We start from the raw sequence: 23,932 nt of genomic DNA, 5'->3' as shown, positions 1-23,932 counted from the left end.
CGACGGGAACGAAAAGCATCATTATGAAAAAGCCTGCATCTTCGCCCGCGTAAGACGAAAAATCAATTTATTACCCGTTCCCGTAGAAATTTCGGGAAATCCTTTCTTAGTACTTCCCTAAACTTCACGAGGAACCTTAGGAACATTTTTGCGAAATTAATTTTATTGCAAGCAGCATATTATTCCCTAGTCTATAGACAAGCACGAACCTACTTAATTATGATGAACTTAGTGAGTACGTAGGTACGTGAACCGAGAAATTTTATTAAAGTAAATAAAAAGAAACTCTTCAAAATATTGCAGCTTCATATTAAATCGATAGATGATTAATTAAGGTAGCAAGAACCTATGATTTTATTTTCTTAAACTCACGATCATTAATTTTCAAAAAAGAATATGTCATTCGATTTTTAAATATACGACAACACTAACGATGAATAGGCAATTTTTTATGCACACACAACGCAGCGACATCCAGATGTGTTTACCATGGTAACTAGATGAACAAATACGCATTCCAATTAGGACGATAAACGCGTTCGTGAACGAGTTGCTCACGAGTTAGGCTCCACGCTCACTCGCTTGACACGTGCTTGATCAGAGTTTCTCAAACTTTTGCACTCCGAAGAATTAGACATTCAGGATGGTATGTTAAGTTAAAGGAATCGTACCATTGATAACGGTTTTAAGGTGCGCATAGATTATGTAACAGTGTTGTAACTTAACTTTGTTGTCCAGATTATCTGACATTGTTTTACAATTTTGAAACATATATCAGTACACCTCAGAGTAACAATGTTATATAAAATAAACAAAATAGACCTTTGCAAGCACTTTTTCAATAATTCTTACATTTTGATAAATTAAATTAGAAGATAACTTGGTATGAATAACCCACTTTGAGAACGTCTGTGATAGATAAAACATCAATAAAGTATAAGATATGATAATGATTTGCGTAACTAACAGCATCAAGGTATCACTAGCTTTTGCTCGGGGGTACGCTTTCGTGGGAGTTTTTGTAAATTGGTTTTTTATTTAGTAGAAATTTTATAAATTTTGTACCTGGTTGACCGATCGGTGCTCGGTGAACGTCAGAAACACCATAAAAAATAAAACTATCGAACTTTCCCCAGACATGGAACACAGTTTTTAACCCATTACATAAAAGGAGGAGGTTCACAATTCGATCGTATTTTATATACCGTTTGCTATACCGGATGTCAACCCCCCGTTCTTAAGCGGAATTATTGAGAACCTCCTCTTAAAAATCGGCTAAAAGGTGTGTGGCTCCTACGAGTCACGTGTCGTGTCATGTTTGACGACACTTGTACACTTATCAGATCATTGTCAATACTATTGAGACTGTTATCAAATGGACAGTCGCGCGATATGACTGAAAACTTGATAATGTCAACAAAATTTATCTTACTGAAATATTTTGATGACTTACCAGTTCAAGTTTTTGAACGGAAATAATTATCTCTCTCTCTCTTGTTTTCACATAATTCGCAGTTGTTTCATATTTAACACAGAACACAATCTCGTTGTATAAGGACCAATATTTGGATCCTGTATCTCAATTCCATCATACATTATACAGCCTTACAGCTGAACGTGGCTTTTCAATCTTTTCAAGGCTGTTGGCTCTGTTTACCCCGCACGGGATATAGACGCGACTATATGTATGTACTATGTATAAGCACTAATATTTTAATACAAATACTTTTTGTTCCTTACATTATACATAGTGATAATTGATACAAAGTATGTATCAATTATCACTTCTTTGACTTCTTGACTTCACTTACGATTCTTGACTTCACTTCATTCTCTTGACCTGTCTTCGTCCATGCGTTAGTCCCGTAAGTACTTACCTTTCTGGAGAGGAGCCCGGGGTACGCCTTTACGACCATGATCGTTATTGGACAAGTCAAGTGATTCCCTTGACTCCACTTTATACCTGACTTGAAAGAATACCTTATCATGAAACATCAACATAGCAGCCACTGGTACTTACCTGAAACAGAATAAACAGAAAATGTAATACATACATTCATTTCTCTAAATAAAAGTACAGTCAACCGCGTACCAAGTCACCCTACTCGGAAATCTATGATGTTGTAATACATACATACATATATAAAATAGCGCCTCTTTCCCGGAGGGGTAGGCAGAGACTACCTCTTTCCACTTGCCACGATCCCTGCATACTTCCTTTGCTTCATCCATTGATCTTTCATCTTCATTGATGTTGTAATAGAGGCGAATTTACAGTGAATTTGGTTAGGTTGTACATAAGAATGTACACTACTGTAGGCAACCTTCTTGCTAGATGCCATAGCAACGGTTGCCATGTTTATGTTAGTGAGAGATATGTCAAAAATATTTTTTTTTGATAGATGTTCTGAATTTATACGTCTAATAATATAGTCATTTTTAACTGATTATTTCTCTCCTCTTTTCTCCTTCTATCTTCTGTAGGAATGAAATAACTTTATAACTATACTTCCTACGACTACAATAAGCAAAGTGTAGCACTTAAGGTACAATTCCGTGCTTCGCGATCGATTGCGTCCGCACGTGTCGTGAACTGCACGCGGTGTCGTTTGTCAGCTATAGACGTGTATTTACTGAAGTCAAAGCGTATCCTTTACTCGCCCTTCACTTCACCCATGAGACAGATATGAAGTGATTCAATTGCAAATTGCCTAAAACCACACGGCATTTTATGTATGCATATAAAATATACGTTAGCTACATAGTACATAATTACAGACATACACACCATCACGCCTGTTTCCCATTGGGGTAGGCAGAGACTATGGATTTCCACTTGCTACGATCCTTACGAAACTCTCCCGCTTCCTCCGCACTCATTACTCTTTTCATGCATATTCGACTATTACAGGCACTCCTAACATCTCTATTTTTCAAGACAATCGAAATTTTGTCTATGAATCATAATTAGGTGCCGGTAAATAGGACCTCTCCATCTCTTTCCCATGGATGTCGTAACAGGCAACTAAGGGAAAGGCTTTTAAACTTGGGATTCTTCTTTTAGGCGATGGGCTAGCAACCCGTCACTATTTGAATCACAATTCTATCATTAAGCCAAACAGCTGAACGTGGCCTATCAGTCTTTTCAAGACTGTTGGCTCTGTCTACCCCGTAAGGGATAAAGACGTGATCGTATCATAGTACAGCCATGTGATTAATCTCGAGTACGTGCTAATCGCACCGCGCATAACATAATTCTCTTTCTGAAGCCGCAATGGAATGCGTGATATGAATGAACATGAACATCTTGAGTGACACTGACCGAGGTTATAATGGTAATGGGGTGATAAAAATACTATCCAGCAATGAACATAGCAAACGTTTTTTCGACGCTTACATATGTAAGAACGGGCGAAGAAGAATGACAAGAAAGATGTTAGGAGTAGTAATCTACACTACTAATATTATAAAGATGAAGAATTTGTTTGTTTGTTTGTTTGTTTGAAGGCGCTTATCTCAGAAACTACTGGTTCGAATTGAAAAATTCTTTTTGCGTGGAATACACCATTTATCGAAGAGGGCTTTAGGTTATATAACATAGCTATATAAAAAAAACACTGAAATTTCATATTTGAATGCACCTCCTTAGTATCCTTAGTATGCATACATACATACATATGGTCACGTCCATATCCCTTGCGGGGTAGACAGAGCCAACAGTCTCGAAAAGACTGAATGGCCACGTTCAGCTATTTGGCTCAATGATAGAATTAAGATTCAAATAGTGACAAGCTAGCCCATTGTCTAAAAAAGAATCCCAAGTTTGTAAACCTATCCCTTAGTCGCCTTTAACGACATCCATAGGACAGAGATGGAGTGGTCCTATTCATTTTTGTATTGGTGCCGGGAACCACACGGCACCTAAATATGACATGACAAAAAGTAATTACTCAAAATTCAAAAAATTCAAAATTCAAAATTTTTATTCATTATTATAGGATATTATTATATCGCTTAATAATTGTCGTATGGTTTAACAACTTGGTTGACGTCAACTAAATTACTTAAAAACTAAGTTTACTGCCGCTTCCAAGGCGTCAGTGCAGAAGAAGCGGTAACAAACTGCACTGCAGCATTTTCATCAACAACGTCAACTTCACAATATTAAATTATACTTAGAATAGAATGTGGACGGGAGAATACATTGTTCACGTACATACTTATCTACGTACGTACATTCATACTTATCTACGTTATAAAGTAATCTATATTTTAATAAACGTGGAGGTGGAAGTAAACGTAATTACAACAACTTATTTAGGTAGCAAAACTAATTGACAACCTTGTCGGACGCGATAACTCGAACTTGAGAAAAAACAATCGAAAGAAAATCAAGCCTTCACTGATCAATGGTTTGATGACGATTGAATTGTCGAAGAAAATTTAATCATTATAAAATGTGTTTTTATACAAAAACAAACTATTCCTTTAAATGTAGAATTAAGTCTAGCCCCCCCTTCCAACGTAGAAACTAATTTATACTATAACTATTAATACTAGATTTTCTATTCAACAAAACATCTAAGTATGTATCTAATATGATAAAAATAAGATTCCTGCGACAACCGTCAATCAGTCAATGAAAATCATTGAAGATCAGATAAAAAATCCCTATCACCTGTTAGAGATAAGATTAAAAAAATTATCATTATCTTCCTAAGTGTTACAAATCTATTCTTTAGATTTTCTTTCTGTCGACGGAGCGAAGACTACTCGTAAACGTCGTTTTCTATAAAAAACAAATTCCCAAAATTGACACCTACTCGTAATATCCGAAAGGGTAAATATGAAGATCTGGCATACATATTTTAAGACCTTGTTGTACTCATATTATGCAAATAAAAGTTTGAATTTGAATTTGAATATTAAAAAGTTATGTCCAATAATATTGGGTGACTCGCGTTACCCAATATAATTCGTAACGATATTTTATTCTCATCTTCAGGTCCACGACAAAGCGGCATTTAATTTTTTTGAAATTCGAGAGAGTTTTTACGGTGGGTCTTGCAGAATTCCGCAAGGAATCTGGGAAACAAATGTCTGGCCATGCCTCTAATGGACGCGCTGACTTTCTTCCATAAATGTAGAAGACTCGTGCGCATGACCATCACCATACAAGCCATTCAAAACATTGGATTGAAGGGATAACTGGTTAAAGATAAAAATAGTTAGACCCGGACATAGGTACAATAAACCTTGTAGGTATTTGTTGTTGACAAATAGTTTTTTCAAAGGAAATCCAATGAACGAACTGAAAAACTGCTCGATTACGCATTACCCGCGGATATAAGTAGAATTTCAGTTTTTGTTGCTTTTATTTCTGGGATTGTGACATAATACGGTAGAAAAAGTGGAAAGTGTCATATTGTCACTCTCTTTGTAGTGGCTAACCTTGTTAGGCTTGTGGTTATAACCATTCAATTCGGTAAAGAATGCTAATCATGCGCACACGCGTTGTGGACCTACACTCATATGATCATTCTCATTCTTCTGGGTAGAAGTTAAATATGATTTGGTGTGATCCTCATAACGTAATAAACGATTAAAATAAAAATACAAAGTCCCTATTGTTAATTTAGCAAACCACTCAAGAATTTCCAGAAATTTGGCATATTTCCCGCCGGCATATTTATTCAATTTTCCGTGCATAGAGAAATTTGACCTCCGCATGGTTTTAATTAAGTACTTTGAACAGATTAGCATGTCAGACTGTACCCATGTAATTTAAAAAAAATGGTTTGTTATTTTTTTTATACATTTATCCGGAACTTGTTTCTTATCGTTTGCTGTTTTGAAAGCTTGATTGGCAAAGAATGCGTGCAATATTAAGCCGACCGGTTGTAGCTTAAAAGCTTAATCACATTTTAAATATGAAATCCGTATCTTAGATTGATTGAAAGTCGATGTAGCAAAAGAAGTAAGTTATTCCTTTTTTTGTTCATTCAAAAGAACACATCAAAACATGAAACAATACAGTACAAAGGCGGTATTATCCCTGAGTGGGATCTCTTCCAGGCAACCTTAAATTTATAGGATTTTTGGAAGTATGAAAAGCTCATGGCAAGTTGCGAGCGGTATTAGCCTATAAGAGCGACCCTGGATTAGAGTAAAAGAAAGAAAGTAAATAATTTATTACGATATTTGAATCAGTAGGAATAAACAAAAAAAAAACGTACTTAACCTAATACGCGAATGCCATAACAGGTCAGTGTAGATTTTCAGCTAGAACCCAGTTGTGGCATCACGGACATTTTTACACGAGAGATTCCAGTCTAACCTCCGGAACCTCTGCAGGGGTATCTAATCCATACTGTATCATGGTAGCGGGAGCGACTTTTTGGGATGGACCGCCACCAAAGGGAAGATCTTTCGCTTGCAATAGATATTACGTCTGGTTAACCGCGTTTTCGGAAAAGACATACATACATACCTACATACATTTGGTCACGTTGGCTCTGTTGGCTCTGTCTACACCACAAGGGTATATCCCATGTGGAGTAGACAGAGCCAACGGTCTTGAAAAGACTGATAGGCCACGCTCAGCTATTTGGCTTAATGATATAATTGAGATTCAAATGGTGACAGGTTGCGAGCCCATCGCCTAAAAAAAGAATCCCAAGTTTATAAGCTTATCCCTTAGTCGCCTTATACGACATCCATAGGAAAGAGATGAAGTGGTCCTATTTCTTTTTTTGTACTGGTTCCGGGAACCACACGGCACCAGTACAAAGAAAAGAAAAAGTCGTTATTACAATATACCTTAACGTGAATCTCTCAACAGTTTACAGTCATAATATACGAGTACCAACCCATACAATGCACCTCCACAAACAAACATCGCTAATTGTTTGCCAACCTCGTGTTAGTCACCTGTTGTCCGTATGTTTGCAACAATAACACCAGATTCCTAACGATGACAATGCTGGTAAACAAAGTTTATGTAGGTACAATGATACGTTTATGTATAATGAAACAAAATTAAATTGTTGGTTAATTCTGAAATCTTTTGTGATGACTTTGCACCTAATCTAAATATATAAAAGAGGAAACACATCAACACACAGCCCAAACTGCTGGATTCGGAGACTTGAAATTTGGCGTGTAGGTTCTTTATATTGCCTAGAGGTGCCCTAAGAGAGGATTCCCCAAAATTTCCGTGAGAACGGGAATTATGATGATTTATCGTGCGTCCTCTTGTATGAGAATATACCAAGATACTTACAAATTATTAACAAGTTTAAAGCCTCTTATATGGTTAACTCAATCAGTGAGATTTATCCACTTTTTATCTTTTTACACTATGTTTTATACCTACATACAGCTTTTTGATGCACACTTGATGCAACTGAAAATTAAGCTTCTTTTTATTTTACTGCCACTCAATACAAACGACATCAACGAGTTAAGAACGCCAAATGAATGAGTGCCAAGTATAAAACTTAATTAGTTACTATAAATGCATTTTCTATTTGTGTTTTCTATAGCTTCAACCATTCATGGATGGAAAATTCTCTTTAAAAGCTGAGCAATATGTGTTAAAATATCATCGTTCATCTGATCTCTAGAGAGTTCAACGTGAGACGTTCAAAATCATTGTTTTATACGGCAATTTCATACTAGTCCTTGTGTTAATACATTGTTTCAAATCACTTTTTTCAAGGCCTTACCATTTCTAGGTCATTCAACTCTACAAGTAAAAAAACTCGAAATACTCGTGCGCAGCGCGAAATTTGCCGATGAGAAATTGCTTTTTACATTTCAGGGACATATTGCTGCCCGTTGGTATTCATGTATATTAATTCGTGATAGTGATTCGTGAATCTTACTCTCATCGAAATTACATTATAGAAAATTTATAAAATTGTATTTCTACTTGTTAGCTATTTCCTGACAGCGCAAATATCTTTCATGGTAGATTGTCAAAAAAAATATTAAGCACTTACACTTTTATTACTCAAGGCTTTATTTAACTAGGTACCTATATAAGAAAAAAGTTTTATTAATAGCCCATTCAGTATTTCTGGTCTGGAGACAAGACAGTACAAAGAGGATTTTAAAAAATCTTACATATACTTACATATAATCACGTCTATATCCCTTGTGGCCACAGCCAACAATCTTCAAAAGACTGATAGGCCACGTTCAGCTGTTTGACTTAATATGATACAATTGAGATTTAAAAAGTGACAGGTTGTTAGTATAATATGTATAAAAAATCTTATTAAGTATTAAACTATTGCTTAATTCGATTAACTCATTCGATAATAGATCACTTTGTTTTTAAGAAGAAGTAAGCCAAGACAATTTCAAATTACATGTTTTATTTTCAAACTCAAAAAGTAATAACTTTAATGAAAAAAATAAATAAGTGTAATCTACACTTAAACAAAATTCAACTTAATATACCTATATTTTTTTTGTTTATAAATGCCAAACATCATAATATAAAGACAAAAAATAATGTAATTGAGCCCAAGCACTTATCAGACGGTTTTTTTGTCAAAATAGCGGTGGAACCGGATCGTTAAAATAATTACACTCCTTGTAGGTAGGACAAGTACAGCGGACCACAGCACAATACAGTTTGCAAATTTAAACTTAAGTGCGAAGGTATAATTAAGTTTGATCAAGTCAACTTGCTCCGGGAAAAACATATGTATAAGACGGTTCGAGTACTTGGCGATGCGGATACTGATAAAAATAGTTTTATTAGATCTCATTTTTTATGACCCTTAAGATTTTATGATAAATAGTAAACATACTTACATACAAACATATAGTCACATCTTTATCCATTGCGGGGTAGACAGAGCCAACAGTCTTGAAAAGACTGAAATGTCACTTTCAGCTGTATGGTTTTATGATAGAATTAAGATTCAAATAGTGTCAGGTTGCTAGTCAGTCGCCTACAAGAGGAATCCCAAGTTTATAAGCATATCCCTTAGTCGCTTTTAACGATATCCATGGGAAATATATAGTTCTATTGAAAAGTGCCGGAGACCTCACGGCACAATATTGTAAAAAACTTAAGGCAGAGAGATAGAAAACATTAATATGATCATAAAATTATGAGACCTCGATATTAAAACACCGAAGTTGGAAAAGACGTCTCGGAAACTCCAGGCTCTAAAGCAATGCATGCAACAGACAACACGCAAAGAGAGAGATAGGAGATATTAATATGGTCATAAAATTATGAGATAGGCTATTAGCATCCTTGAGGACTAAATTCTATCAATATTGAGTACTAAACGAGGATTCTAATTTACTAAACCATCACGAGCTGTTTCTTAAATACCAGTTTATTTTCAACTGGCTGACCCGGCAAACGCTGTTTTGCCAATTATTTTTATATATTATTACGGAACCCTATTTTTTTCCAAAATAAAATATAGTCTATGTTACTCGTGGATAATGTAGCTTTCAAATGGTGAAAGAATTTTTAAAATCGGTCCAGTAGTTTTTGACCCTATTCATTACAACCAAACAAACAAAGTTTTCCTCTTTATAATATTAGTGTAGATAGACGATAAATACAGTTTCCTTTTCAAACTTTTTCCCCCTACAGTGGAGACTAAACAAAGACCTGATGACGATGATGCCTTGACCATCAAAATAGCAAGAGACTTGGGTATTAATTATCTTGATGATTTCATGACTGCAGTCGGTAAAGAGCGTTTGCCTTTTCAAAGGCGCCGGTTCGACCTTCACGAACTCAGGGCATTACAGATGTAAATCACTACATATTATAAAGTCCCCTATTTTTACTACGCTTTTTTAATGTGTGTATGTATGCTCTTAACTCGGAAAGTTGAAGATTTTGTTACTGTTTAAAATATTAGAAACAGGGTTTTCAGAGGAAGGTTTATATATACATATATACAAATGCCACACGTGCGAAGACGGGGCGGGTCGCAAGTATCACAAAAAAGCAATCACATGTCCTAAGATACGTTAGATGACGTTAGCACAGAGCTAACGATGGCATCGGTAAAGTAAAATACATACATACATATAATCAAGTCTATATCCCTTGCGGGGTAGACAGAGCCTACAGTCTTGAAGAGACTGAATGGCCACGTTGAGCTATTTGGCTTTAAGATAGGATTGAGATTCAAATAATCACAGGTTGCTAGCCCATCGACTAAAAGAAGAATCCCAAGTTTATTAGCCTACCCCTTAGTTGGCTTTTACGACATCCATGGGAAAGAGATGGAGTGGTCCTATTCTTTTTTGTATTGGTGCCGGGAACCACACGGCATTAAAGTAAAGTAAAATAATAAATACAATTAAAGTACCCGACTTATAAACAAAATAAATATTAAGCCAACCTTTGAGTAAAAATATTCGTGTTATGGTATAAAGTTTACAAGTATTCCTTCGTGTAAAAACCTGACTTTGTCAATCCAGAATCAGTCAAAGGCACACCCTGGCCTCCTCTGCACAGAGGTGAGGATGTCAACGGGATTAACTCTAGAAGGATGAAGTCGAACATAACGATGATATTTCCTTCTTTTTAATATTTAAGAAGCTTTTGTCTGCGGAGATAAGTGAATAATTTTTCGCGAATTCTGTATTAGCGGTGGTAGGCTTGAAGTTGTAATTTTACCTATTATCAAACCTATCGATATGTTTATAAAGTTTAAAAGAATCGACTTCAAGTTTTCCTAATCTGTGAATCATGATGCATTAAACAATAGCAGTCACATGGGGCGTAGAAACAATCTACTTAAGACTACGGCTGATAAATCCTGCGCTCGCGCATATAATTTACTGCAAATACGTGATTGTTCTGGTGAAACTGCTCGTGCGCATGGAAATCATATTTATGAGTGTAACTATTTAACTCTATTATATGTTTTACTAATTTACGTTTTTTACATAAAGTAAAGAAATATATATCGACAATTGTAATGAATTTAAGACCTCTATTGTCATATTTACTTTAGTGGTAAGTTTACTTTTTACTACTTATTGATAGATTATCTTGTGACCACAATAATAGCGAGCGAGTGAAGAAGCGAGGTGTAATAAATCATAAGACGAAATTAAATAATGGCCGTGTTGGACTAATTGCGAATAGGACATATTTTTTAAACTTTACATTTATTGTGAATTAGAACAGTAGGTACCTACTCTAAACAGACGAATTGCACTGAAAGGAAACAAACGCTTCTTCTTTCTTCTCCTCTTTTAAAGTTAACAAAAATCATTATTTAATGTCTTAAATTAGCTATCAAGTTTTGAATTAAATTTAAGTTCAGTCAACAGCACACATCAACCTACAGCACACATATACCTAAATTCACTGCAAATTCGACATGGACATTCGAGGATAAAACACATGCCAGGGTAAGTTAATTTCCAGTTGACTGTACTACATATACATTTTTGTTAATAAACGGAACCTAACGTATTAAAAAAAGCCTCTATAAATATCATTATTACGAGTTCATCAACTGTTAATATCTTAATTAATAAAATGGCTTTGGTCGAATAAATTGTTATTTCAATATAAAGGAAAAATCCTCATCTTGCAATAAAATGTTACTTAATCTATTGTATCATTTAAAGTAAACACGAACTTCCTAGGGTATCATTGTGTTTACGATATTTTCTTAATGATAACGCGCAGATTTTATATGAAAAATTGTTTCCACTTTAGTATCAAGATTTATCGTTTGAGCACCTACAAAGGACGCATCAATCGTGCTGATAACATCTAGTGGACGTATCAGTCATTTGATTCTCTTTTATGTACCTACGCATTTTTCTAAATCATCATCATCATTGACATATCATATTCCTTCTCAAATTATAATCTCAAAGCCATCATACAGCAGTTAGTTCTGCTAAACGTGGCCTATATGAACCTCATGACTGCTCCGACTTATACCATAAGCGGTTAGGACGTTAAAATATGTGTGTGTAAACAGGAAAATCCATTTATGTATGTAGCGGCAGCATAGCACGCGCGATGCCGTTTTGATCGCGCGATAAACTTACGCTGTTTCTTGACTTACTTGACTTAAGGTCCTATGTCCCCTAGCTGGGGCAGAGGGCATCCACAGTGCTGTTCCTTAACACGTCATAATGAAAATCGAAACACGCGCGTGCCATGCTACGGTATTCCCCCATAAATACCTACGATATATCCCATGACATAAGTAGTATACTGAATATAACATACTCAGTGCTTGGATGAAAGTGAAGTATTGATGAATGTGGAAGAAGCGAATGAATTAGATGCGGTCGTGGCAAGTTCAAAAACTATTTAATTATTCTAAGTGTCATATGGTTCTTGGATATACCTAATATTAAGTAGGTAATATAAAGTATATTAAGTAAAGTATTTGTCGTAAATTCATTATTTAAGGCAGTGTCAATAGTGAGGAAACTTACTCGTCTTAGTGGGTCATACACATCAAGGCTGTAGGAACAGTCTTGCGGACATCCGGGATCCGCCATGTATGACAATGACATGAGATATATTTTATGACATACACTTAAAGATAAAGAAAAAATCAAGAAAAGGACAAACAAAGTCAGGATATAAGAATACGTTTGATTAGCAGTCGGCTAACCCGTCAACGAAATTATATATTTTTTATTAAGGTAATTTTTACCTTTTGTTTTTTTTTGACAGAGCTTCGTTAGCGCAAAGAAAGTTAACAAAATGTTTTAATTACTTAGGTACCTTTTATATAAATTCGACGTTGATTTAGAACAGAAGAACATATAAAATTCCAAGATTTTTCATTAAAAATCATTAACACCAATGATCTTTATAATGCCACAAGTTATCAGCAAATAAAAATATTGACACTGATTTCACGAGTCTAGCTCACATCATAAACTATTAAAATACATGATATAAAGATAAGTGTTCAAAGTCTTATGTATTTATTCCGAATAAAAAGATACATAATTATAAAAAAATATCAAAAATTTGCTAGTGTGAGATTCATCAAGATAATTTCCATTTTATTATACTAAATGCACCATCGAATCCATAAATCTACCAGTATACTAAATTACATCAAAATCCGTCCAGTAGTTTTTGCGTGAAAGTGTAACAAGCCACCATAACACACCCACACATATTAATAAACTTTTGCATTTATAATACTGAGTGCAGATCAAAGAAATTAGATATACTTATAATGGAAGTAAGATATATTAATGCGAAAAACAGTTTGTTTGTTAGTTGTCTCTTCACCCGTTTCTACTTAACCGAACTTCTTGAAATTGTACGCAAATAGATATACGGATTAAAAGTCTGGAGAAGGACAATAGGATACTTTACATCCTGGTAAAAAACTATAGTTTCGTTGAGATTTGCAAAACTTGCGATCCTGCGGGTAGAAGCTAGCAAAATATACAACTCACCCATAAAAACACAAAACAGTACAACCTAAATTGCTGACCGTACGAGGCTGAAATTTTGAGTTTATGTTTCTGAGTGCATCTACCGAAAGATGATTTCGAAAATGAGAAATAAGAAACCATATTTTTTGTTTTACGCGGGCGATGTTGCGGGCATAATCAATTAATTATAGAAAGATCATTCATTCATTCGCGTCTATATCCCTTGCAAGGTAGACAGAGCCAGCAGTCTTAAAAGACTGATAGGCCACGTTCGGCTGATTGGTTAAATGATAGAATTGAGACAAAAAGTGACAGGTTGCTAGACCCTCGCCAAAAAAATACCAATTTTATAAGCCTTACCCTTAGTCGCATTTTTATAGAAAGATAGATAAAACAAATACTAGCCGCTTTTTACTGAATTATCTATTTCCTTTATTGTTTGCCGGTTGACTGGAAGAGATCCCTTCATGGGATAAGTCCGCCATTGCAAGTGATTTGTTACTTTTATAACTATGTACTTACTATTTTCTTGTTACTGTGTAAATTTCTATGCAATAAAGATATTACAAACAAACAAACAATAGCATGAAATGCAATCTCTTCCATTCAACCTTTGGGCTTATAGTGGCCTCTTTTGTCCAAAAGTCCGAATGCAGTAGATCGGACCAACAAATCCGATATTACATAAATAGAGATAACACCAATGATAACTTTTAAAACTACCTCCATTGCACCATTAAAAAAATAAAAGTAATAAAAAGGCGCGCTACTAACAGATGGACCAACAGTCACATTTGGCGATTATACAATGCATGAAGTTATGCAAGTGAGATTACTTCGATAAAATCTTTAATTTCGCGAATAACCGATTCATGGTGTTATGATATGAATAATATCAATTAGAATATTGAGCGAGATTTTGTTATTGGTAAATTTTGACTCGGCCTCTGTGGCGCAGCGGTAGTGCGCTTGTCTGTGACACCGGTGGTCCGGGTTCGAATCCCGGCCAGGGCATGATGAGAAAAGAACTTTTTCTGATTGACCTGGGTCTTGGATGTTAATCTATATACCTAAGTATTTATTATAAAATATAGTATCGTTATGTTAGTATCTCGTAACACAAGTCTCGCACTTCGAGGCTAACTCAATCGTGTAATTTATCCCGTATACATTTATTTTATTTATATTTATAATAAACTGTGTGGAAATTTATAAGGTCTGTGTTGATTATTTCTAGTTTTAAATATAAATACAACTTGTATAGCATTAAAAATTATAAATAGGTGCAGCTGAAAGTGGCCTATTTTATGTCTTTTCAAGACTGTTGGCTCTGTCTGCCCCGCAAGTGATATAGCATGATTATATATTACATTATTGTTATAAAATGGCATTACAATCTGCAAATTTATACATTTATCAGAGTATTTTTTCTCCAAAACACGTATTCACTTCACCGGTTGAATTTTAACTCAAATTAACTAGAATTCATGAAGGCCAGTGTTATTTTCGTTGGTATTTTTTTAACGGAAAATTACATTTTGTGTGGACCACAACCTTATACGCCGTGAGTCATAGTAAATTACTTATATTATTCGGGTGCTTATTTACGCCCGCTGGTCAGGCGTCATAAAAACCATGCCGGGATTACTTGGACCAGAAAAACCTTTAATAGAACTAAGAGGAAAGATATTGGAGAAGAATTGAATAACATATCTTTCATACAGCATCCATACTTATATATGACTATATGATAGATACATATGTGCGAATTTATGCTGTAGAAGTAGATTACTTGTCGTCTCAGTTATTTGTCGTCAGTTTTTTCAAGACTGTTTGTTGGCTCTGTCTACCCCGCAAGGGATATAGACCTGAGTATATGTATGTATATATATATATTATTCATATCAAATTGTAGTAATTTGGATACCTTGACACGGTATCAGCAACTGCATTAGCATGCATTATGTTATGTAAGTCTCAACACTTTCCTACATTTTTCTCTTAAAATAACCTACTCCAAGCTGGTCTTGCAACAAAGTTTGACATGATTTAACTCGTAACAGCTGTTTAAATTGATGCCGATTACATTCATACAGTTGTATATCCTTTTGTCGGAAAATGTATTGTCGTTATATTCTAAGCGCTGATGTAATGAATGGTGGTCGTAGGTACATTCTTTCTTTGAACATTATCTGGATTTTACATGGTGCTTATTTGCATTATTTTGTGCCGTGTGGTTCCCGGCACCGATAAAAAAAATAGGACCACTCCTTCTATTTCCCATGGATGTCGTAAAAGGCGATTAAGAGATAGGCTTACAAATTTGGAATTTTTCTTTTAGGCTATGATAGGATAGGAACCTGTCACTATTTGAATCTCGATCCTATCATTAAGCCAAAAAGCTGAACGAGGCCTGACTGTTGGCTCTTTCTACCCCGCAAGGGATATAGACGTAACTATATGTATGTATGTTTTTATTTGCAACTAGCTTAATCGCATTTTTGAGAAGAAAGAAAGATAAGGAATTGTCATTTTGATTGAACAACTCGATGAATATTTTTATATGTACCGCAGGGAAAATGGGGCATCATTTCAAAAACTGCGATAAAAAATAATTTGAAGACTGTAGTTAAAAATGCCTGCCTATACGTAAACAAGTGTAATAAACTTATAACTGGTACCGAAAACCTGAATGTTACATTTGACAAACAAAAACATCAACATCATTGGATATATATAGTTACAAACACAGCAATTCCATCAAAAACGTCATCAAATAAGTACAAAGCTTCGAATAACAACAATACATTTTTTATTGTAAACGTCAATAAAAGGGTTAATAAATTTAGATTAGCAACTTTTTTTTTTGTCACTAACTATTTCAATCTAAATTCCATCATAAAGCATCATTTAAAAGAAGCAGTACTTTTGTACTTTATTTCTATTCTTGGTGCCTAGTTTTGACATAAATAATGTTATTATGTAGATACATAGATAGATAAAATAACAATAAATTTATCCTAAAGTTATTTTAAGGTAACGCGAAAAAGGCAGCCTTATTGCATTATTCAATCTCTTCCAGGAAAACAGAAGAACATTTTATGACAGTGAAATTAATAAATGAAATAAATATATAGCAATACACTTAAACGTTGTCTTTCAGTCCTTTCAAGTCTGTTGGCTCGGTCTCCTACATACGATAAAAAGACATGATTGTATGTCCATATATTTGTATGAAACACCATATTTTATTTTATTAAGCAACTCGTGAGCATCACCCTTGCATCAAGTGCGCTTTGTTACGGCGATTGTCAACAGCTAACTATGTACGTACATACATACATCCTGTAGTTACGTCTGTAATTATTAAGTAGGTATTATTTGGTTGCGTAAAAAGAACCACTTGTAGGTATGTTTTGTTTGTGTTAAGACACTCTGTCGCGATGAACCATGGTACCTATGTCCCACTTTCAACGGTACACTGAACTGTCTATAAGAAGTAACATGTCATAAAAATAGTAGAAATTTGTAGGTAGTTATTCTAAAATGTGTGTAGTGCTGTACCCGGCTCCAAAATAAAAAAGAATATGACCACTCTCTCTCTTTTCCCTAGATGTCGTAAAAGGCGACTAAAGGATAGGCTCATAAACTTCGGATTCTTCTTTTAGGCGAAGAACTAGCAACCTGCCACTACTTATTTATATCTCAATTCTATCATTAAGCCGAACAGCTGAACGTGGCCCATTAGTCTTTTCAAGCCTGTTGGCTCTGTCTACCCCGCAAGAGATATTGACGTGATTAAATGTACTTTTCAAATTTTTGGTTTCTTAATTCTTGCCTTTTCTATTCTTCGGTTATTAGGTAGTCAAGTTATATTGAAATGCAAGAAGTGTCCAATAATTTATTCATTTTCGTGACAAGTGCAACCGCAGCTTCAGCCGGCTACAATAGAAATACAAGGAAATCCTTGACATGAATTTTCATGTATTGAAAAATATGTAATTGAATGTCTCTTAGCGCACAAGGGGCATTTCGCAACGTTCTTTATCGATTCGATTGTCAATACCTATCGATATATCGATAACTTCTCTCGATTACGAAATTAGATCGCACGTGAATAAATTCACGGTCATAATGATAATTTAGACTCTCTAAGCGGGTCTCCTACAAAATAAGAAAATTATTACTAAGCATAGGACAGAAGTCTACACCGCAGTACATTTTTTATTGCAACAATAAACGGAATTATGTATATACTTGAAGTTTGGTGTTTGGTTCCCGGCACCAATACAAAAAAGAATAGGACCACTCCATCTCTTTCCCATGGATGTCGTAAAAAGCGACTAAGGGATAGGCTTACAAACTTGGGATTCTTTTTTAGGCGATGGGCTAGCAACCTGTCACTAGTTGAATCTCAATTCTATCGTTAAGCCAAATAGCTGAACGTAGCCATTCAGTCTTTTCAAGACTGTTGGCTCTGTCTACCCCACAAGGGATATAGACGTGACGGTATGTATGTACTTGAAGTTTGATTGTACGAGAAGTAGTCTTATGAAAACGAGTTTGAACTATTTTTTTTTCTTTGTTTGTTTGTTTATTTTTTTTTATTACGTGCGCAGATTGACCTGCACTAGCACCTAGGTCATAACTGAAAATCAGCGTATTGCTATAAATTCGTTGAGTTATTTATGACCTTTTTGTTTTGCTGCAACTCACACTCTCATTAATTTGTATTCCATATGTACATTGTAAATTGTGTGTAGCAAATCAAATAAATGTTACTATTTGAATCTCAATTTTATCATTAAGCTAAACAGCTGAACGTAGCCTATCAGTCTTATATAAGACCGTTGGCTCTGTCTACCTCATAAGGGATATAGACGTGATTATATGTTTGTATGTATGCAGTTGTGTCGTATGCGTCAATCGAGCAATGTCGTAAATATCCAATATAAAAAAACAAACATAAAACCTTACATAAGCTGTAGGAAGCGATAGTTCACTTACCATTTAAGCTGTTATTATCGAAGTTATTTCAACACAGTACCTTCACGTTTTATAGCGTAATTTGTTTATCATTACATAACTAACATTATCAATTTAATTTCTACATTCGGAGGAAACATTAAAAAAGAATCGTATTCAGCAAGCGAGCAACGTTAATAAAACTCCATGATTACCTACTACGAAGCGGTCACGTATTTGTTAAGTTTGTAATAGCAAGATTATTATAGATACTGCAAAATATAAATTATGTCATTGACAATCGTTGAACTATGCATGTTCTAATAATAAGGAACTGGACCTTGTAATGTTTATTTTTATTTACTTTTTTTCTATTGTGGGAAAATTCTCAATTCATCTTGCGTCCTACCTACCTACGCAAGATAAATTGTGAATCTAATTTGGGAATTTTCTCTAAAGAAATAATCAACCTCTAAAGATTTTTTCTTAAGGCTTAACTTTTTATCTAAGAAAAAAAAACTAAGGTAGGTAAGTACTTAAATGCATGAATATAAAAATATACGATGTCGATTTGAGAACCTCCTCCTCCTTTTTAAAATAGGTTTAAAACACAATATTCTAATTCTACACTTATCAAAACTAACCAAAGAATAATTTTCAGTGACATTTTTTCCAAGAAGTCGTTAGAAAATGCGGAACGAAAAATTAAGCCGTGTTTATGTAAAGTCTGTACTGTACACTATTAGGTTTGATAATGATAAAGTAATTTATTGTAGGTTATACGACATATGCTCAGAGCTTAACCAAAGAAAGTACCTACTAGATTTCGCTTGGTTATGTATAATTATATTTTGACGAATAAATTTAAGGATTCAATGAATCTTGCTAGTTCTAATTAGATTTTTTGTATCATGCAAAATTTGGGAGCATATTACACTTTTATAAAATATATTTATCGAATTTGATAATTTATGGGTTAAAGTTTATCACTAATTAAAATTGGCATAACTAATTAATATCTTGTATTAGTTTTTTGAGACTCTAGTATATTTTTTTTGTAATTAACATACTTCAAAAAATTAAGCTGTTTAATTTAAATACTTTTCTTATGTAATTTATAATTAGGTACTTGTGTATTAAAAAAAACATTAAGATTTATGAAAAAATTTCCAATAGTGTAACAATTTAGAAGGACCATTCTTTTAGTTCCGACCGGAACTGTGACTTGCAATAACAATTCAATAATAATCTAATTTCATTATAAAACAAATTAGCTTTCAACGTGTACTTGCGTAGGTACTTACTTACGTACTTTACAGCTAAATTCCTTGGCCTTGGTACTTGCCATGCCTAATAAAAAAATTTTAAATCAGGTGCCACCTGTTAATATACTGATAAGAATAACGAAGTATTTTTTGATAACATTATGAATTTCACATTTTTTTAAGGCTAGATGTTATGAAATATTCCATCCGTGATCCAGAGGAAAAGCAAAGACGAGATAGAAAATTTTATTAAAATAAACTTATTTTAATAATTATGCTTACATATATAAAATGACATATCAGATTACTTTGTTACGTTGTTTAAAGACATTTTTGGTATGCAAGTTATGTAAAAATAAATAATTAGCCTCTATTAGGAATTTTAATTTATAATGAATCATGCTCATGCATTTGCTTATGACATTCTTTTGTTAAATCGTTTCCACTCTGAACCGTAGGTAATTTGCGCCAGAGTGTCATTCATGAAATCTTCGACTTCCTTTCGCACTTAGATGATATCATTAAATACTTCATTGTTCTTTGTCCTACGTGCGCAAACGCAGCAATTTCAATTTACAGTCAATACTGTTATTTAATAAGAGTAACAGGTTTATATTAATTTTAAGAGACAGTTGAGGGTATATAATTTATTATTTACCAAAATTATACAGGTTTCATCATAGATATTATGTCAAGCATAAATAAATTGTTTAATATTGTTGTAAGAAATTTACTTAAAACAAAATTAAACTTATTCTTTTTTAATAAGTGCACAATATATTCGAGTAAAGTTAAAAAATTTAAAAAAATATGTCAGTAATAATTTTTTTAATATTTTATTACTTGCAGCTATTAAAATTAACAAATCGATATAAATGCCATTTTTGAAATAGTTTGAATTGAAACCATTACGAGATATATGTTTTTTATAATAATGGACATCACAAAAAAGAACTTAATTAATATCACCATTAACTAAATGTGATTCGGCTTCTAATAGTTTTGACGGCCACCGATCATCACCAAAAATCGTTATTAAGCTTGATATCCTATGTGCATATAAAAATATAATAATAATAATATCATCTTTGTACCTAAGCTTAACTTTTGTCTAAGTGATGAAAATTTAGAAAGTTGTGTTAATAACACGAACAAAATATTTACAAACAATTGCTCTTCTACCGGCATAACAAATAATTAATCAATATTTCTAGGTACCAAAATTAAACCTTCCAATTAAAAATAAGAATAATAAAAAAAAATAAGAAATTTAAGTATGTACATAGTAACTTAAAATATATTAGAAAGTTAGTTACTCTACAATATTACTTAATGTTCACTAACTCATCATAATTAACGCAAACCGCAATTTCTATTTGTCATGCAAATAAACTTTTACTTTTGCAAAAGACTTACTTTGTGGGTTCGGTGCATCGTCCTCCATGATAGCCAGCTTGCTGGGTCTTTTATCATCTTCAGGTTTCAAACCCATTTTCACTTATTTCAATAAAAAAAAAAAAAAATATGTACGCGTATAATAAATTCGAAATTTAAATTGATCGTCACTGGCACTTTATTTTTGGCCTATATTTTTTATTGGTGTTAACATTTAGTTTTTTATTTTTTAAATTTTCAGGTACGTATGGTTTCGCGCGCGCTTTTAGTTCGTCATGCTCGCAGGTGATGCATGCCGCGTTTCGCCGCGAAGGTTGATGCCGACTGTCACGCTACACTGGCCCAGCCTTGTTTTTAAGCCATTAAGCCACGCAAGTTGCAGACGCACGCGGCATCCACAGTTCGTCTCGTCTCGTGTACATAAGCCCTTTGATATGTCTACCGAGATAAATTAGCAACTTAGTAACGTGCCTGACCAATTTTTTACACATCTTTTTTTTTTTTTTGATTCGGCGGCTTTTGTCAACATTGTCTAGATGTCGTGAGTTGATTAATGAATTAATTAGTATCTTGTAGGTATATTTAAACTGCTGAATATTTGTGTGCCTACCCATATTACCTAGATTGTAGGTTTAGATAACAGTAGGTTGTTGACTTTACAAGTGAGGATGATGACACCAGACCGTGACTCAGACAAAGTAGTAGGTAACTTAAAACTATTCTGCATCAAATAAGTAATGATTACTGCATACAAACACAATTTCCTTTATCAATCTGTTTTGGTTGCATAACTAAAGTATGATTTCATAGCAAAAATTAAAAGAAAAATCCATGCTTCCTGAATTCAGTTAGTTAAAGTATTAAAGGTATTTTGTTGCGCTATTTGTTCAGTAAGTATGAATTAGTATTTGGAGTCATCTGGAAGAACCAAGAAAGCGATAAGTTTTATATACAGATTTTGATGCAGTGATGATTATCATACCAAGTTCAATCAATTAATCAATTCTTAACCTTATGATTCGGGATCTGTCACTCACTCGTACAGTACTCTCACACTTAATACGCGTAGTTTTGCTTTCCAAAGAGGCACATGCCACAAATTGCAAGCCCAGGCGTAATGTCAAGGCGATGCAATTTTAAATGGTTAAAAAACTAAAATAAGCGCAATATTAAACATTATTGCCTACACACGCTGATAACAAAGGTTTCAGGTGGCTATTATAATACCTACCGCAATATACTTATGTTTCGCGTAACTTCTCTAACAGTAGTACGCGACTACAAATGGTTTCTAATGATATATGACCATGGGCATAGGAAGGGTCGGGACCCTATATCAAGTGTCATATTATGAAATCTGCTTATGTAATTATTTTTTTTTTTAAATTCCAGTTACTCAAATAGACTTAGAACTACTAAGAGGACAAACCGTTCATGGTATAAGTTTTTTTTTTAATTTTTGTAAATAAAATAGACTTCGAACTACCTACTTAGAGGACAAACCGTTCATTGTATATCTCTGTAAATAATGAAATTAAATGACTCATGCGAACACTGGCAATCTCAATCTTTCTCCACGCGTCAGAGACATGGAGTTCGGGAGTTGGAAAAAACGATGAAAGGTGTTTTAGGTAGTCTCTGCCTACCCCTCCGGGAAAGAGGCGTGATTTTTATGTTATGTTATGTGTTTTAGAGATGTGGTGCTGGAGAAAGATACGGGGCATATCGTGGTCAGAGTTCTGCATCAATGTCTCCATACTCCAGGAACTCGGCACAACTAGGTGCAAGTCGTCTACCTGGATCCCCCAACCCGATCCCCAGGGACACTCTATTGCATACTTAATTATATTAGTAAATAGTATTAAAAAATTAATGAAGTAGTAATGGGCATATCTTTTAATACTCTCATAATGACCAGATAGAAACTGGGAAATACGGTCAATTTAAAAATTGTTTATTTATTAGTCTGCACAATCTCAAGTTATAAGCATCGTGCCATTTTTGTCTTGTGAACCTATTTATTAAATACCAAGTATATGCAAAGCGGTTTGCAAAAACTTGACTAATGCACTCCAAAACGTGATCACAAATTTATCACGAGCTCCTTTCCAGTGGTGACGATGCAGGACTAATAATGAAATATGAAATGATGATAATGACAAAGGTATGTTTTCTATACACACGCGAACCCTTGATCTTAAACCTAGTGGCAACAAGAGGAATGCTTACAAGACATACCAGAAACTCCACTTTCGATATCCGTTGATGTCAATAACAATGTCATTGCTGTTTGTACATTTCTTGGTATCGTCAAAACATTCTCCTTACCTACTAATTACGCATGCGCGTCACGCAGATACGACACGAGGTGAACACTGTGTACCAAATTTGGGACAGCCGATAAGTACCTTAGGTTTTGTCTTTATATTGTTTGAAAAACACCTGTAACCCAAAAGTAAATCGACTTGTGGTGTGAAAGGGAGAACACTAGGCTGTAGGAGAAAAAAATATCTGGTGTAAGGTTAAATAATGTGTAAGTACGACTTAAGTAATAGGAGACAGAACTGGACTTTAATCACGCAAAACAGAGCAGATTACAGAAGATTGAAGGAGACTAACGTACGAAGAAAGCTTGAAGAAGATAAATCCTTACTTCCGTTTACAAATTTGATATCTACAATTTATCTTTTTTAGCCATAAACAATTTGATTAACGAGCCAGACAGAAACATAGATTGTTAAACTAATACCTAAATTTCATAAGAAATAGCGACCGTACCTTTAGAAAGAACGTTCAGACTTTGGCGGAAAAGCAAATATGAAACAAGTGACACATTGCTCACCAAGTCCTGTTCAGAATTTTAAGAATAATGACTTGAC

The 23,932-nt window shown here is 34.2% G+C and overlaps 1 protein-coding gene across 1 annotated transcript in view; it reads right to left on the bottom strand.

Moving 5' to 3' along the window:
* LOC106139015 (putative inorganic phosphate cotransporter) overlaps nucleotides 1–21,397 on the bottom strand; it is a 45,902-nt gene extending 24,505 nt beyond the window's left edge. Inside the window, exon 1 of the mRNA XM_013340348.2 lies at nucleotides 21,075–21,397. Coding sequence (XP_013195802.1) covers nucleotides 21,075–21,150 — 76 coding nt within the window. The 5' untranslated portion in view covers nucleotides 21,151–21,397. The remainder of the gene's footprint in view (nucleotides 1–21,074) is intronic.
* Between the last annotated feature and the right edge of the window lie 2,535 nt (nucleotides 21,398–23,932).

This window comes from Amyelois transitella, chromosome 13 (genome assembly GCF_032362555.1).
Source record: "Amyelois transitella isolate CPQ chromosome 13, ilAmyTran1.1, whole genome shotgun sequence".
Taxonomy (NCBI): Eukaryota; Metazoa; Arthropoda; class Insecta; order Lepidoptera; family Pyralidae; genus Amyelois; species Amyelois transitella.
Note: the sequence above shows the minus strand (reverse complement) of the source record. Positions and strands in the feature narration are given on the sequence as shown.